The sequence below is a fragment of the Littorina saxatilis genome, linkage group LG9, assembly GCF_037325665.1.
Source record: "Littorina saxatilis isolate snail1 linkage group LG9, US_GU_Lsax_2.0, whole genome shotgun sequence".
Lineage (NCBI taxonomy): Eukaryota > Metazoa > Mollusca > Gastropoda > Littorinimorpha > Littorinidae > Littorina > Littorina saxatilis.
In genome coordinates this window covers 22,458,424-22,473,417 of record NC_090253.1, presented here as the reverse complement: position 1 = coordinate 22,473,417, position 14,994 = coordinate 22,458,424, and the positions used below count along the sequence as shown (strand labels likewise).

Here is a 14,994-nt window from a genome sequence, read left to right as displayed (position 1 = left end):
AGAGCTTGTTTTTAATCCGAATATAACATATTTATATGTTTTTGGAATCAGCAAATGATGGAGAATAAGATAAACGTAAATTTGGATCGTTTTATAAATTTTTATTTTTTTTTACAATTTTCAGATTTTTAATGACCAAAGTCATTAATTAATTTTTAAGCCACCAAGCTGAAATGCAATACCGAACCCCGGGCTTCGTCGAAGATTACTTGACCAAAATTTCAACCAATTTGGTTGAAAAATGAGGGCGTGACAGTGCCGCCTCAACTTTCACGAAAAGCCGGATATGACGTCATCAAAGACATTTATCAAAAAAATGAAAAAAACGTTCGGGGATTTCATACCCAGGAACTCTCATGTCAAATTTCATAAAGATCGGTCCAGTAGTTTAGTCTGAATCGCTCTACACACACACACAGACACACACACACACACACACACACACACACACATACACCACGACCCTCGTCTCGATTCCCCCCTCTACGTTAAAATATTTAGTCAAAACTTGACTTTATTTAAAAAGAAGTAGTAAAGAAATTCATAACAAAACGAAATCGAAAATGCATACATGATGCCAGAGACATACATACATTCTATCTATGTCTCTGATGATGCCATATTCGCGGTGCACGCATACATGTGATACACGTGCCTGTGTATGGAGTGGTGACTCGGCGTGCAGCACACACACACGGAGCCGTGCGGCTATTCACTCGATACTTTACTTCCGGCTACTTCCGGTAGTAGTTTTCTTCACCACATTTCGAAAATATCTATATTATTTTCAGTCTGTATTTTGTACGAATATCAAGGAAGAATTTAAGAATGTCCCTTCAAACAGTGCCCAAGGATTTGAGAAACCTTCGGGCTTGTCTTCTGTGTTCTCTTGTAAAGGTATGTTTTCACAGTGTTGGAATTAATGGAAATACTTAGCTTCATTTTGACCCTCATTTTGCATCTTTACTCGAATTAGTCTTTCAACCCTTACACTACCTGGTGTCCAAATTTGTAGTTCAGCATTTTACACCTTCACAACTGAAGACGGTTTCTGTTGACATTTTGTCTCTGTTTGTCAGAGTTTTTTGTCTGCTTCGACGAATGCGTACCCAACAGGACTGAATCGTTATTTGTTTTTTTGACCAAAATATGACATTGTATACAGATCTGAGATCGAGACAGTCAGTGTTCCTCCGAGACCGTGCTAGCGGTCGAGTTGAACAATGATTGTCGAGATCTGTGTAAAATGTCATATTTTGGTCAAAAATACAAATAACATTTTTGTATCGATCGATTCTGGTTAGAAATAGAATTCCTTTTAGTTTTTATGAGCACACAAACATGCACTATTTTGTAGTCTCGGCTATATATATATATATATATATATATATATATATATATAAAACATCAGAAATTGTGAAAGAAACAATTGAAAGTCAGCAGAGACTTTCTTCCGAGATTTGTTAAAATCTCTTAGCAGAGATAGAGAGAGAAGTAAGTATCCCTTCGCAGACAGCCTATTGGGAGCATCAGACCCTCCTCAAGGGGGACCGAGATTTACAGAGCAAAGTCCCTTTGTGGGGGACGTATCGCAAGGTAATCTAGTCCTGAGGAGGACCATTGTATTTGTACCTGGACCAGACACGTGTTTCGACACTATTGTGTCTCATCAGTGGTCAGGTGGTACTGATGGCGAGAGTTGTCAACCCATGGTATCCAACTAAGAAGCAAACCATTCTCTGAATGGTAGCTTCTGTTGGCATGGGAGACTACCCTCATCTGACAACCCCAAGAGGATATCTGTGAAGGGAAACACTTTGATTTAAGGCCAAAGTGTAGAATTGATATTTATTAAGAAAGAATTTAGAAATTTAGACAAGTTTTAACCAAGAAATTAAATATATATATATATACACCAGGAGTTTGGCTGAATAAAACCGCTCACTGATTCATTAGCAAAGTTATGGAGCACTTTAGAGCAAATTGTTGTTGGTGTATTTAAATGGTAGCACAGCGAAGGTCCCTTGAACTTTTTACAGAGTGGTTTGTGAACCGACCAGTCGGTTATGGAACCCCCAGACTCGGGAACGGACAGTCACCAGTAACTTTGAAAATAGAGCTCCCAGTCAGGGATCGCGTTTACCGGTAATTTCCGGTATTTTACCGATTGAGATTCGCCAATACCGATTAAGAGATGGGTGCTCGGTCAGACGTACCGATTGTTATTTGGTTTGACCGGGTGGTGGTGGTGGGGGGGGGGGGGGGGGGGAATAAAGACTAAAAAGAAAATCATTTGTCTGTAAGAGAGAGAGAGAGAGAGAGAGAGAGAGAGAGAGAGAGAGAGAGAGAGAGAGAGAGAGAGAGAGAGAGAGAGAGAGAGAGAGAGAGAGAGAGAGAGAGAGAGAGAGAAGGTGTCATTTGGTAAAATGATACACTTTTGCCATTGTCGTGGGGGGAAGTTAATGAGCCTTGGTGTCAATAATAAAAATAAAATGATTGACTGATTTACGTGAGAGCATTGTGATCAGCTCATTATGTCATACCGGTTTGTAAGATATTTAGCGCTATCACTGCCAGTTTTCGTTCACCCTGATAGTTAAATGTATATGATTGCACTGTGGTTAGTGCTCGGCACCATGGATCGAGGGATCGTGGGTTGAAGCCTGGTTTTGCATGGTACTTTTCCTTAAATTTAACACTAACAGTCTTTAGCTAGGGGCTTTGATCGTAACCAACTCACTGGTTCCCGAGCCTGGGGGCTCCATAACCGATTCATTGGTTCTGCAGCCACGGCCAACTTTTTAAGGTCCAATTCGCCAGAAAACTTTCCCAAAATGGCTCCTCAATAGTACACCTTTAGGCTTTACATTGAACAGCAATATAAAACCCTCTTTCAGCCTTTTCAATTTCCCCAGGTTTTAACCTAATTTCTTGGTAAATGTGTATTTGCATTGCATGATCAATACATGTACGTGACAGTGAGACTGACAGTGACACACATTAGGCCCCCCAAAAAAATAGGTGTGGTTACGGTAACATAGCCAAAAAAAATAGGGTAGGAAGGTAGGCACTCACTTTTTTTTTTTTAAACTTTTTTTTCTAATGTGTTCAAATTAAACCTACTTGACAGGGAAATAAGTGTGCGACTCAGGCGCTTTAGCTTTCATTGCGTTTTCTGCACTCGTTTACTTGTTTTTGTGTGTGTTTTTTTGACAAATGTAATAAAAAGTTATAGGGTCGGCCCCCAAAAATAGGGTAGGTTGGGTTACCGTAACCAACCTATTTTTTTTTAGGCCTTAGCACTTTTCATTTTAGTTAAACTCGTTGGCACTGGTAGTTTTTGTTGTAAATTAAATGTCCTAATCATCTTACTTATGTTTCTGTTAACTCGCTATTTTTGGCTTTAAATTATTTAATTATGAAATTGCTAATCATAATAAGAGAATGTGTATGTGCAGACTATCGAACAGTACGAATTTGATGGCTGTGACAATTGTGAAGACTACTTGCACATGAAAGGCAACCGTGATGTTGTGTACGACTGCACCAGCGCAAACTTTGATGGGTAAGTTTACAGACAGTTTGAATTTTTTTATTTTTTTTATCTTATAGGTAAAGTCTTCTTCTTCTTCTGTGTTCATGGGCTGAAACTCCGACGTTCACTCGTGTTTTTGTACGAGTGGATTTGTACGTGTACGACCATTTTTACCCCGCCATTTAGGCAGCCTTGCGCCACTTTCGGAGGAAGCATGCTGGGTATTTTTTGTTTCTATAACCCACCGAACTCTTGGGAGGCCGGTGTCTTACCACTAGGCCACTGCGCCCGTCAAGTTGAAGTTAACTTCTGTAAAGACTGTTGTCTTTGCCACAGAGTATTGAATGGAAATTTCTTGCCGAAAAAATTTCCTAAAATTTATATGATTTGTTATTTGTATTGTTGATCAAAATATGACATTTTACACAGATCAAGACAGTCTGTGTACCTCCGAGACCGTGAACAATAACTGTCGACTTATGTGTACTATAATGTCATATTTTGGTCAACAATACAAATAACATTTATATATATCGATTGATTTTAGTTAGAATTCCTTCATTCCTCATGTATTCAGGATTGAACGCACACAAACATGCACTCTTTTGTAGTCTCGGCTAACCGCCTTTATATGAGGTTTTGTCGGACACTAATGTCACATGGCTCAAAGAAGGGAAATCCAATGTTCAATCGATACATTGGGTGTCAGCTACAATATATTATATATCAATGAAGTCACACACACACACACACACACACACACACACACACACACACACACACACACACACACACACACACACACACACACACACACACACACACACACACACACACACACACACACACCAGCTGCACAAGTCTGTGTCAAGAAGAAGACAGGTTATCGATTTTTAGCTTGTATCCAAGTGGAACTGGGAGGATGCTAAGGCCAAAAAAAAAAATAGGTGTGGTTACGGTAACATAGCCCAAAAAAATAGGGTAGGTAGGTAGGCAATCACTTTTTTTGTTTTTTAACTTTTTTTTCTAATGTGTACAAATTAAACCTACTTGACAGGGAATTTGAGGGAAATAAGTGTGCGACTTGGGCGCTTTCGCTTTCATTGCGTTTTTTGCACTTTTTTTTTTATTTTTTTTTACAAATGTAATAAAAAGTTATAGGATCGGCCCCTAAAAATAGGGTAGGTCGGGTTACCGTAACCACACCTATTTTTTTTTTAGGCCTAATGTAAAAGCCTGTCCAGACACATCTGTGTGATGGTCTATATGATTGCATACCCAGGAAGGAAGGAAGGTGTCTCTAGTTTAAAAATGGGCAAAACTGATTTTGGTTTATTCTGGCAGTCCAAGACTATCCAGACTAAATTCAGTGGAACCCCCCTTTTAAGACTTCACAAATCTGAGAAAATCGAGTCTTAAAAAGGAGGGAGTCTTAAAATGGGGGTAATTTTACAGAGGTTATGAACAGAAAGTGTGAAAAAGCAAGGTCTTTGGTATGAAAAAGAAAAACAACAAGAAGCATTTCTCAGATGACAGTTTTGAATGGAGGTGTATTTTTTGTAAAAAATCCAAATAATGCTTACAATGTGAAAATCACTTTTTTTCACTGCTTTTATGATTTTTGTTTTCAACCAAATCATAGGTAGTCACTATGAGTGAAACTTCTGTGTTACTTTTAAGAACGTGTACTTTAAAGACTCCCTTTGTTTAGTTTTAAGATTTTTTGTTTATTTGTGTGTTCTGTGGTACATGTACCTGCAATGTGATGAGAGAAAACCTCTTGTGAAAGGTCACCTTTTGTTGTCCCTTTTCATTGTCTGTACCAAAATATACCTGCCATGATAGGCCACTTGCACTCTAGAGACACTTGGCTGGCCCCATGTTTGTCCTTTCATCGCAGGTACCACTGTAGTCCTTGAAGAATTTCCTCAGTTACAAAATTAATGAAGCCAAAACAAATTCCCTCTCTGCACAAAAAAGAGGCCAGTCTTACCCCAACACTGGTATTATTGAACCATGAAAACCACATGAAAACAGACGCTGGTTTTGATTATATTCTATTAACAGCAAAGTTTTTTGTTTACAAATGCAGAATAAAAAAAATTCGTCCCCACATGCAAATATTCTTAAGAGAATTATATAATTTGTACTAAATTGATAGATATGCTCGCAATATTCTCATGAAACAGACTCAGTTTATTAAAAAATGGATTCCGTATCAACAGCTAGTTACAGTTCGATAACGATGAGTGATGTACATTATTACAATAGTCAATGTATTCCTCTGATTTTTGCGACGTGCTCTGAAAATGTAAGAAGTTACTGAATATCACATGTGTGTTCAGCTCTGTCATTGCTGTGACTTGTCACTGCTTTTGAATGTGTCATTATAAATATGTGCTTGCCTGAATAAATGATTGTTGAAGAAAAGAAAAAAAAGGCCAGTCTTGATTTTTTGTCATGTGCTCTCCTTGTGTGCTGCATCTCCCTTCATGTTTTTACATCAACATTTTTTTACTGCCAATTAGGCAGTCATACTCTGTTTTCGGGGGATGTATGCTTTGTGGTTTTGTGTTTCTACAACCCACTAACCTTGACATTGATAACACTGATTTTTCCGTGCATGCTCGGACTTGTTTTTGCGTGTACACCGAATGAACATAAGTTGACCAGGGACATTGGAGAAATCTTCACTCTTAACACACCGGACGCTGCATAGTTTTGAACCCAAAACCGTGGTCATGCCTTACCACTAGGCTTAACCGGCACGGTTGGCCTAGTGGTAAGGCGTCCGCCCCGTGATAGGGAGGTCATGGGTTCGAACCCCGGCCGGGTCATACCTAAGACTTTAAAATTGGCAATCTAGTGGCTGCTCCGCCTGGCGTCTGGCATTATGGGGTTAGTGCTAGGACTGGTTGGTCCGGTGTCAGAATAATGTGACTGGGTGAGACATGAAGCCTGTGCTGTGACTTCTGTCTTGTGTGTGGCGCACGTTATATGTCAAAGCAGCACCGCCCTGATATGGCCCTTCGTGGTCGGCTGGGCGTTAAGCAAACAAACAAACAAACCACTAGGCTTTTAAATGTCAAAAGGGAAAGATGCTCTTATTTCTTTCTAAATCTCCACCCTTAACCCTCCAGGCGGCCGGACCTTCTGATTAGGAAGCCGATGTCTTATCCACTACGCCACTGCGCCCGTCTTAATAACAGGTCATTTTGTACAGCTCCTTTGAAGTAATGAAGGGAGCTGAAATCATATGTATTTAACAGGGTTGGATTTTCTGCTGATTCAGGCGACGGTGAGGGCGTTGAACTTCCGACCTTTCTGATGACCGCTTCTCAAAGACATGGAAAAAACATGTCTTAGAATCCGTTTGAAAACAAAGTACTTACTGTGTAGATTATACAGTTGTGGGAAGTAATAAACCGTGTGAAAGTGAGAACTGTGTGCAGTACAGTGTCTTCCATTAAAAACGCTTGACCTTTCTACTTTCAGTGTTTCTTTTTAACTGTTGTGAGGACGCCTGCTTTTGATTTTGCTTCATTGTTTAGCTCTGTTATATTTAGAGACTGGCTTGAACGCAACTCGAATGGCAAAGTTCAGATCCTGTGATTCTTTGTTGCCTTATCTGAAAGAGGAATGTGCTTGGGATTGTTAGGGGGCCGTTTTTAGCCCTCGGCGCAAATGATGGAGGGAGGAAAAGCTTGCCGGTGACATTTCCCGGTGACTGTGCAATCAATACTTGAACTTGCACATTTATTAAAGGCGTTATCTTTATTCCTTTCTTGTTTGGGAAGCTGAAGATTTATGTATGCAGCGACAAGCAGAGATCAATAGTGTTGCTGTGTTCATTTAATTGATTCGCTGAATTGTACTCCTACACGCCTTTGATGCTTATGTAGATGTGCGCAAAGGCACAGCTGTGTCTTCTCTCATTAGCAGCATCACACAAAAATCGAAAAAATAATAAGAAATGAGGAACACTGACTGTCTCCATCTGTGTAAAATGTCATATTTTGGTAAAAATATAAATAACGTATATTATGTGTTTTTTGATTGGTGAATATTGAGCAACAGGTTGTTTTTTTTAAATCAACAGCCTACATTTAAAGAGAAAAATTGAATCATACGTCTGATTTTTACAAGCAGTTGCATGTGGAGGAATTTGGATTTTAGCACATGTGAAAAATGTTGAAGGCGTTTGCTCATTAGTTTAACTTAAAGTGCAATTGGTGCCTATAATTATAGGGTAAAATGTGACACATAAAATGATTGTTACTCAGCCGTATGTATGAAGTGAATGCTAAGACCTGGTGTCTAAATGCATGGGTGGGATTCTTCCGGTGTATGCCGGAAATCAGAATTCGATTATGGCCTTTTTGTTTTTCTCTTCTCTTTGGTGCACTCAAGTCCGAAATAGCAGACTACATAACATTTGGTGCCTTCAGGATGCATGACATTTTTCAGTCCCACCCATGTAGATGTAGGTCTTGGTTTTTGTTCTAGTGGGTGCAGAAAAATCCGGTTTCTCCTCAAATTCCTTCGCATCCTGTAATTCCGCATGATAACAGCCGCCATTTTTATAGCAAGAATGGCCGCTGCTATAGCTGTTATGGGAAGGAGGGGCCTGCTAAAACTTTATGGATGGCATAAGGCTCTATGCGCGGTCCATGCATTAGAAATAAGAGACTTTATGGAGTCCACAGACTTTATTGCAGTGACGTCATCTTCTTCTTCTTCTTCTGCGTTCGTGGGCTGAAACTCCCACGTACACTCGTGTTTTTTGCACGAGTGGAATTTTACGTGTATGACCGTTTTTTACCCCGCCATTTAGGCAGCCATACGCCGTTTTCGGAGGAAGCATGCTGGGTATTTTCGTGTTTCTATAACCCACCGAACTCTGACATGGATTACAGGATCTTTTTCGTGCGCACTTGGTCTTGTGCTTGCGTGTACACACGGGGGTGTTCGGACACCGAGGAGAGTCTGCACAGAAAGTTGACTCTGAGAAATAAATCTCTCGCCGAACGTGGGGACGAACTCACGCTGACAGCGGCCAACTGGATACAAATCCAGCGCGCTACCGACTGAGCTACATCCCCGCCCAGTGACGTCATCAATTTAGGCTCTTATGGAGGGGCTATGCATTGGGCTCCAGGATCACACTGTATGAAGAAAGAAGATTGTGTGTCAATAAACAATTGCATTCTAATGGCATGTCTGTCTTTGTGTGGGTGTGTCTGTATGTGTCTGTGTACATGTGCATGTGTATGTTTGACAGTCCATGTGTTCCAGTGTCTCCCACTCCTTCATGCACAGTCATTGTGATGAGCAACAATTTCTAAATCACATACAAATTACATTTGCATTGATGTGCAAACGAATGTATTCATGTGCCACAGCTGTGTATTCACTTGTTTGATCGTGCATTGAGTAAAGTGCTATGCACACTTCATAATGCATTTAATGCAGAAGTTTTAATCAGTAGGAAGGCATTTAATCCTTCCTTCTCTTGTGTAATGAGTTACTTCCTATATATATTTGATCACAGATGCTTGCTTTGATTTCAGGATGATTGCAATGATATCCCCAGAGGACAGCTGGGTAGCAAAGTGGCAGAGAATAGGTGAGAAGAAACGCTTGTATAATATTGTTTGATACATTCTGTAGTGCAGACACACATGGAAGGAGACTGTCTGTTGTCCTTATGTCCATTGTCTTGACAAAATTATAACTGATGTGACATTGACGGGGCGCTTGCGATGCAGGGACACGTTTGGTTGGTCACAGTAGACGAATTACAAAAATAACTCCGTCGGGTTTGTATATCATGTATAATGTGGAAGAGTGTCCTCTTCTTGCAAAACCTCTGCAAAACCTTGGAGGGGCCAATCACTAGTGACGGGAGTGTCGTAAACACGTGATCCCGTCCACGTAGTTCACACACACCCCTCCGAAGTGATTGGCCCCTCCAATATTTGGCAGAGGTTTTGCAAGAAAAGGTCACTCTTACACAACTCATACAAACCCGGCAGAGTTAATTCTGAAAATCGTCTGTTGTCCTTTCATTGCAGGTGCAGCTGTGTTAGATGGAGTGTGTTAGCAAATTTCACTGTCATCAGTAATGTATTCAAGCAAAAAAAGGACATTGTAACAGATACACTGTTGGTGCTAATGGTTTGCTCTTCAATTGTAGTTGTTAGCAGTAGTGCTGCTGTGCATCAGCCTTTTTGTTTGTTTCAAAAATGTTCAACACTAATTTTAGAATTGCTTGGGACCAAGATAGGGTTAGGGGCAGATGTGCATGTATGGCCTCAGCTTGAATTTCTAAGCCATAATGAGTTGACTTTTTTTTGCTTGTTGAAATCGTGTGTGTTTTCAGCACAGAAAGTGTTTTTTTCTGCACACCATCTCAGCCCTGAATAGGACATCCTTGCTTGTAGAAGTGTTTTGTGTCTCTTAATCAATGCAGGGTGCTTGAATGAGGAAGTGTTAAAGGTCCATTCCTTCCATTAATTTTGTAGGGGGCCAACATCATACCTAAAATATCATACCAAGGTCTTAAAAAGGAGGGAGTCTAAAAATGGGGGTATGTTTCCAGAGGTTGTGAACACAGACTGAGAAAGCAGGGTCTTAAAAGGGAGGAAATCCTAAATTGCAGGGGGGGGGGGGGGTGTCTTAAAAGTGGGCTTGCATTGAATTGCATGGCACAAGAGCATCCTTTCAATTGGACACATGGGAATTTTTGCCTGAAATAAGCTTAATGAACTTTGATAAAGTTGCTGATAATGGCTTTATAGTCACTAATAATGAGTTTATAGTCACTAATAATGGCTGAGAAATGATGGTAATTAGCTGTGATTAGTCAGGTTCATATCCTGAGTAATAAGCTGATGCCTTTAATTTTCACCGGATCACGCTATGGACTACAGTCGGGTTTGATGTGGGTCATGTACGACCCGTACTTTCTAAAGAAGGATTCAACGTAAAAAGTATGGGTCACACACGACCCAGGCCATCCAAATAAATGTTAACTTTTTACTGCCTCTTTACAGATTTCGAATAAGGATAAACACAGTAAAACTCCTTCTCACATTCCATATGGGTCGTACACAACCCACATCATCTGAACTGTGTAATTCTAATTGCGTGATTTATTTGTTTTACAAAGGTAATCCTTTAAAACGTAGTGGTTGAAAAGGTCCTATGGTGTTTCAGAATTACAATGTACATGAAGTCTTAAAACAAAATCTCCCAACAGACACTCTTGTGAGGCTCTAGGCCGTGGGAAGTCCCAGGAAGGACAGTAAAGGTTAAATAAATTTCTCTCCTTGGAAGATAATAGCCTTCATTATTTCATGCCATTCTATTGATCTGTTTCAGAGCGTTTTGCAAAAGGTGTCTACGCAGTGTCAGTGACCGGCCGACTTCCCCCAGGGGTCGTGCGTGACCTGCGCAGCAGAGGCATCGAGTACAGACAGAGGGATACCAGCCAAAAATCATGATCTTCAAAGTCGTTGATCATTTTATTTTTTTATTCAAAAATCATAGGGACAAGGTGGAGAAGACACATTTTTTAAGGGTCAGAAGAATGAGTGATGGTGACAGTCAAGTGTGTGTGAAGAATGTTTGTTTATCATGAATGAGTCGATTTGAAATGGGTTTTAAATACTGTGAGTGTTGTGTCAGAAATAAAAAGAATGTCATGGAGTTTAATGTGTCTTCAGAAAATTCTGCGTGTCACTAGTACATTGCGCATGACTGGAATATTTTGGCGAGCCAGAGAGTAAGTGGACAGTGAAGAAAGTATGTATGTGTTTGTCATGTCCATCAAAAAGATAACCAAAGTGGCTGTGTGTTTGGAGATTTTTGAAAGCTAAAGTGTCACCACTGTGAGGCACATTTCCACGGTTCTTCGCAGATGCTCAAAGAAAGACACAAAATCAGCATGTAAACTCAAATTAAAAACATTTATTTTAGCAACTATGTACACCAAAAGATCTGTCATCTAACACATACTGCAGTTCTTCAATCATGCACACCGACTGTAATATAAGGAATGCACAAAACATCTTGTGGTGAAGTCAACCAAACTGTCATAATGATTATTACATCCAAATGACTGATGGCGCTAGACCCACCATGAAAGCATTCCTTACCCAAAATACAATTCAAACAGGGGATAATCTTTCTTTCTTTATTTGGTGTTTAACGTCGTTTTCAACCATTCAAGGTTATATCGCGACGGAGGGAAGGGGGGAGATGGGATAGAGCCACTTGTCAATTGTTTCTTGTTCACAAAAGCACTAATCAAAAATTTGCTCCAGGGGCTTGCAACGTAGTACAATATATTACCTTACTGGGAGAATGCAAGTTTCCAGTACAAAGGACTTAACATTTCTTACATACTGCTTGACTAAAATCTTTACAAACATTGACTATATTCTATACAAGAAACACTTAAGGGTAAAAGGAGAAACAGAATCCGTTAGTCGCCTCTTACGACATGCTGGGGAGCATCGGGTAAATTCTTTCTCGTCCCAACCAATATGGGACTCCCCCTAACCCGCGGGGGGTCAGGGGATAATCCACTCACTGAAAATGTGAGTGTACGTGTACATGTACAACTGAAATGCCTGACCTTTCTAAAAAAAAAAACTGCTTATTTTGAAAGTCCACTTAAGTTACTGCATACTTCAATATTTTGTCCTGTTCGGAGAAAGTTTTTGATGAATGGATTCCACTAAAGTAAAACATGTACTGTAGTCCAACAAAGAGTGTGGTTATTGTTATACCACTACAAAATATCCTGTGGAAGACAGGTTTTGCAGAGTCCTACCAAAGGGATCAACCACCAGAGAGGTAATTTCTGCTTTTTTTCTAACTCAAATTTTGCAATCGGTAACAACTATTGGTTAAACTAGTACATGTAATTCTGCACTGAGTCCTTGGTGAAGAAGCATGTATATTGTGTACAATTAATATTGAAACAATAATTAAATTACCTTATGAAGCTGAAGCGTTTTCCATTTATCATTATCAAACAAAGCCTAACTCAACTATGACTACGAAACATTCAACTTTGCAACATTCCAAAATAAATTAACATAATCTGCATTTATAATCAAGTGTAACATTGGATAATGGTTTTAAGATGTACAAGTTGTCGCACATAAGCTTAAACCACCCACTAAATGGTATTGGACTTTTGAGTTACTGCATTTTAAAGACAGAAAAAAAGTTTGTACAATTGCTTCGACCTACGTACCTTCTTTACACACACCTTTTTCATTCAGGTCAACACGCTGAAGTACCCCCCGCGGGTTAGGGGGAAGAATTTACCCGATGCTCCCCAGCATGTCGTAAGAGGCGACTAACGGATTTTGTTTCTTCTTTTACTTGTTCAGTGTTTCTTGTATAGAATATAGTCCATTTTTGTAAAGATTTTAGTCAAGCAGTATGTGAGAAGTGTTGAGTCCTTTGTACTGGAAACTTGCATTCTCCCAGTAAGGTAATATATTGTACTACGTTGCAAGCCCCTGGAGCAAATTTTTGATTAGTGCTTTTGTGAACAAGAAACAATTGACTTCTTCTTCTTCTTCTGCGTTCGATGTTGGTGGCCGTGCTAGATCCTCAGACCAGTGGCTGCCAGGAAGTCCGCAGTCTTGCGCAGTTCGTCGGCAGGACCCCAGAGTTTGGCTCCAACACTGGTCTCTTCTTGCCAGAACTTCTGGCGTATTGTCTCTAGATGGGGGCAGTTCTGGAGAATGTGCTCCGGAGTTTGCTCTTCCGAGCCACATTCACAGTGTGCGTCATCCGCAAGGCCCAGTCTCTTGAGGTGTTTCTTCAGTCCACAGTGCCCTGTCCTTAGACGGAAAATGGTGGTTTGGCTTCTCCGATCTAGTTTGTTGATGGGGTCTTCCTGTGGGTTGTAGTCTCCGTTTCTCTTTTTCCAGTTTTCTTTCTTCTTCCGTTGTAGAAGAGTCTTGGCTTCTTTGTACGAGGTGAAACAATTGACAAGTGGCTCTATCCCATCTCCCCCCTTCCCCCGTCGCGATATAACCTTCGTGGTTGAAAACGACGTAAAACACCAAACAAAGAAAGAAAGACATGCTGAAGTGGGGCTAAGCTCAACTGTCTGGTTGAACAGGTCAACAACTTTTAACAAGACATACAGTCTACTGAGTTATAATATAATAATATATTCCCCACAAAAAAATTGAAATCGATAGACTGCTAACATTCCAAAATCTTTCTTTCTTTCTTCTTTCTTTTTTTTGGTGTTTAACGTCGTTTTCAACCACAAAGGTTATATCGCGACGGGGAAAGGGGGGAGATGGGATAGAGCCACTTGTTAATTGTTTCTTGTTCACAAAAGCACTAATAAAAAAATTGCTCCAGGGGCTTGCAACGTAGTACAATATATTACCTTACTGGGAGAATGCAAGTTTCCAGTACAAAGGACTTAACATTTCTTACATACTGCTTGACTAAAATCTTTACAAACATTGACTATATTCTATACAAGAAACACTTAACAAGGGTAAGAGGAGAAACAGAATCCGTTAGTCGCCTCTTACGACATTCTGGGAAGCATCGGGTAAATTCTTCCCCCTAACCCGCGGGGGGTATTCCAAAATCAAGACAGGTTAGATACTGAAACGTGTAATTATAACATTGTTTCGTTTTTGCCTTGATTAAAAGTTGCAATAACAATATAATCTTTTTAGCGTTTTTGTTTTAATTTGTGTTTGTTTACTTCTATTTCAAACTACAGTAACTTTCAACTTGCTCAACATTCTTGCCACTCAAAATCACAAGCTGCGGAAAATGGCAGAACAGACTTGCTTTGATGCGACATTTATTCTTGTCTAAGGTGCAGACTGGTTTCGCACAACCTTCACATGTTCTGTTCTGTGTTCCAAGCTCTTACATCCCTTTGTTACCTGTTCCGCACAAGCATGAGAAATGAAAATCCCACAAAACACTTGAGCACTTGCATACATGTACTTATCATTCTCAGTCTCTGTCACACATTTTGATTCAAGAAGGTACGCGTATTTGTTTATGGCAAGTGTAAGTGTGCCCTTAACAATATATACAACCAATAAGCAGCTCTCACTGAATGATGAGCCATCACATAACTGAACAAAGCAGGAACAACTTCATTTTACAAAATGAAAGAGAAAACCTGAGTACCTAACAGAAAACTCAAAAGGGATAAAACAGAACAAACTTCCAACTCGATCTTAAATACTAGCAGTGGTCGCAGTGTGCATGTAGAACAAATACAATCATTGCAGTTGCTGTCTCTCAATTCTTTGTTCAAAGAGTACAGTATAATAATTCTGAACTGACAGTTGATAGTGTCACAATGAAAATAAAAGTGCTGCAAGATATATATCTGGAGAATATATATCTGCATGTGCTCCAATGTTTACGCTACAGGTTCAAGTCAA

The 14,994-nt window shown here is 39.9% G+C and overlaps 1 protein-coding gene across 1 annotated transcript; it reads left to right on the top strand.

Annotated features, from left to right (window-relative positions):
• Positions 1-722: 722 nt before the first annotated feature.
• On the top strand, positions 723-11,251 carry LOC138975606 (transcription elongation factor SPT4-like). The gene is made up of 4 exons (XM_070348329.1): positions 723-897; positions 3,459-3,565; positions 9,106-9,161; positions 10,919-11,251. The coding sequence occupies exons 1-4, from the start codon at positions 829-831 to the stop codon at positions 11,038-11,040; spliced, it is 354 nt and encodes a 117-aa protein (XP_070204430.1). The 5' UTR covers positions 723-828; the 3' UTR covers positions 11,041-11,251.
• The last annotated feature ends 3,743 nt before the right edge of the window (positions 11,252-14,994 follow it).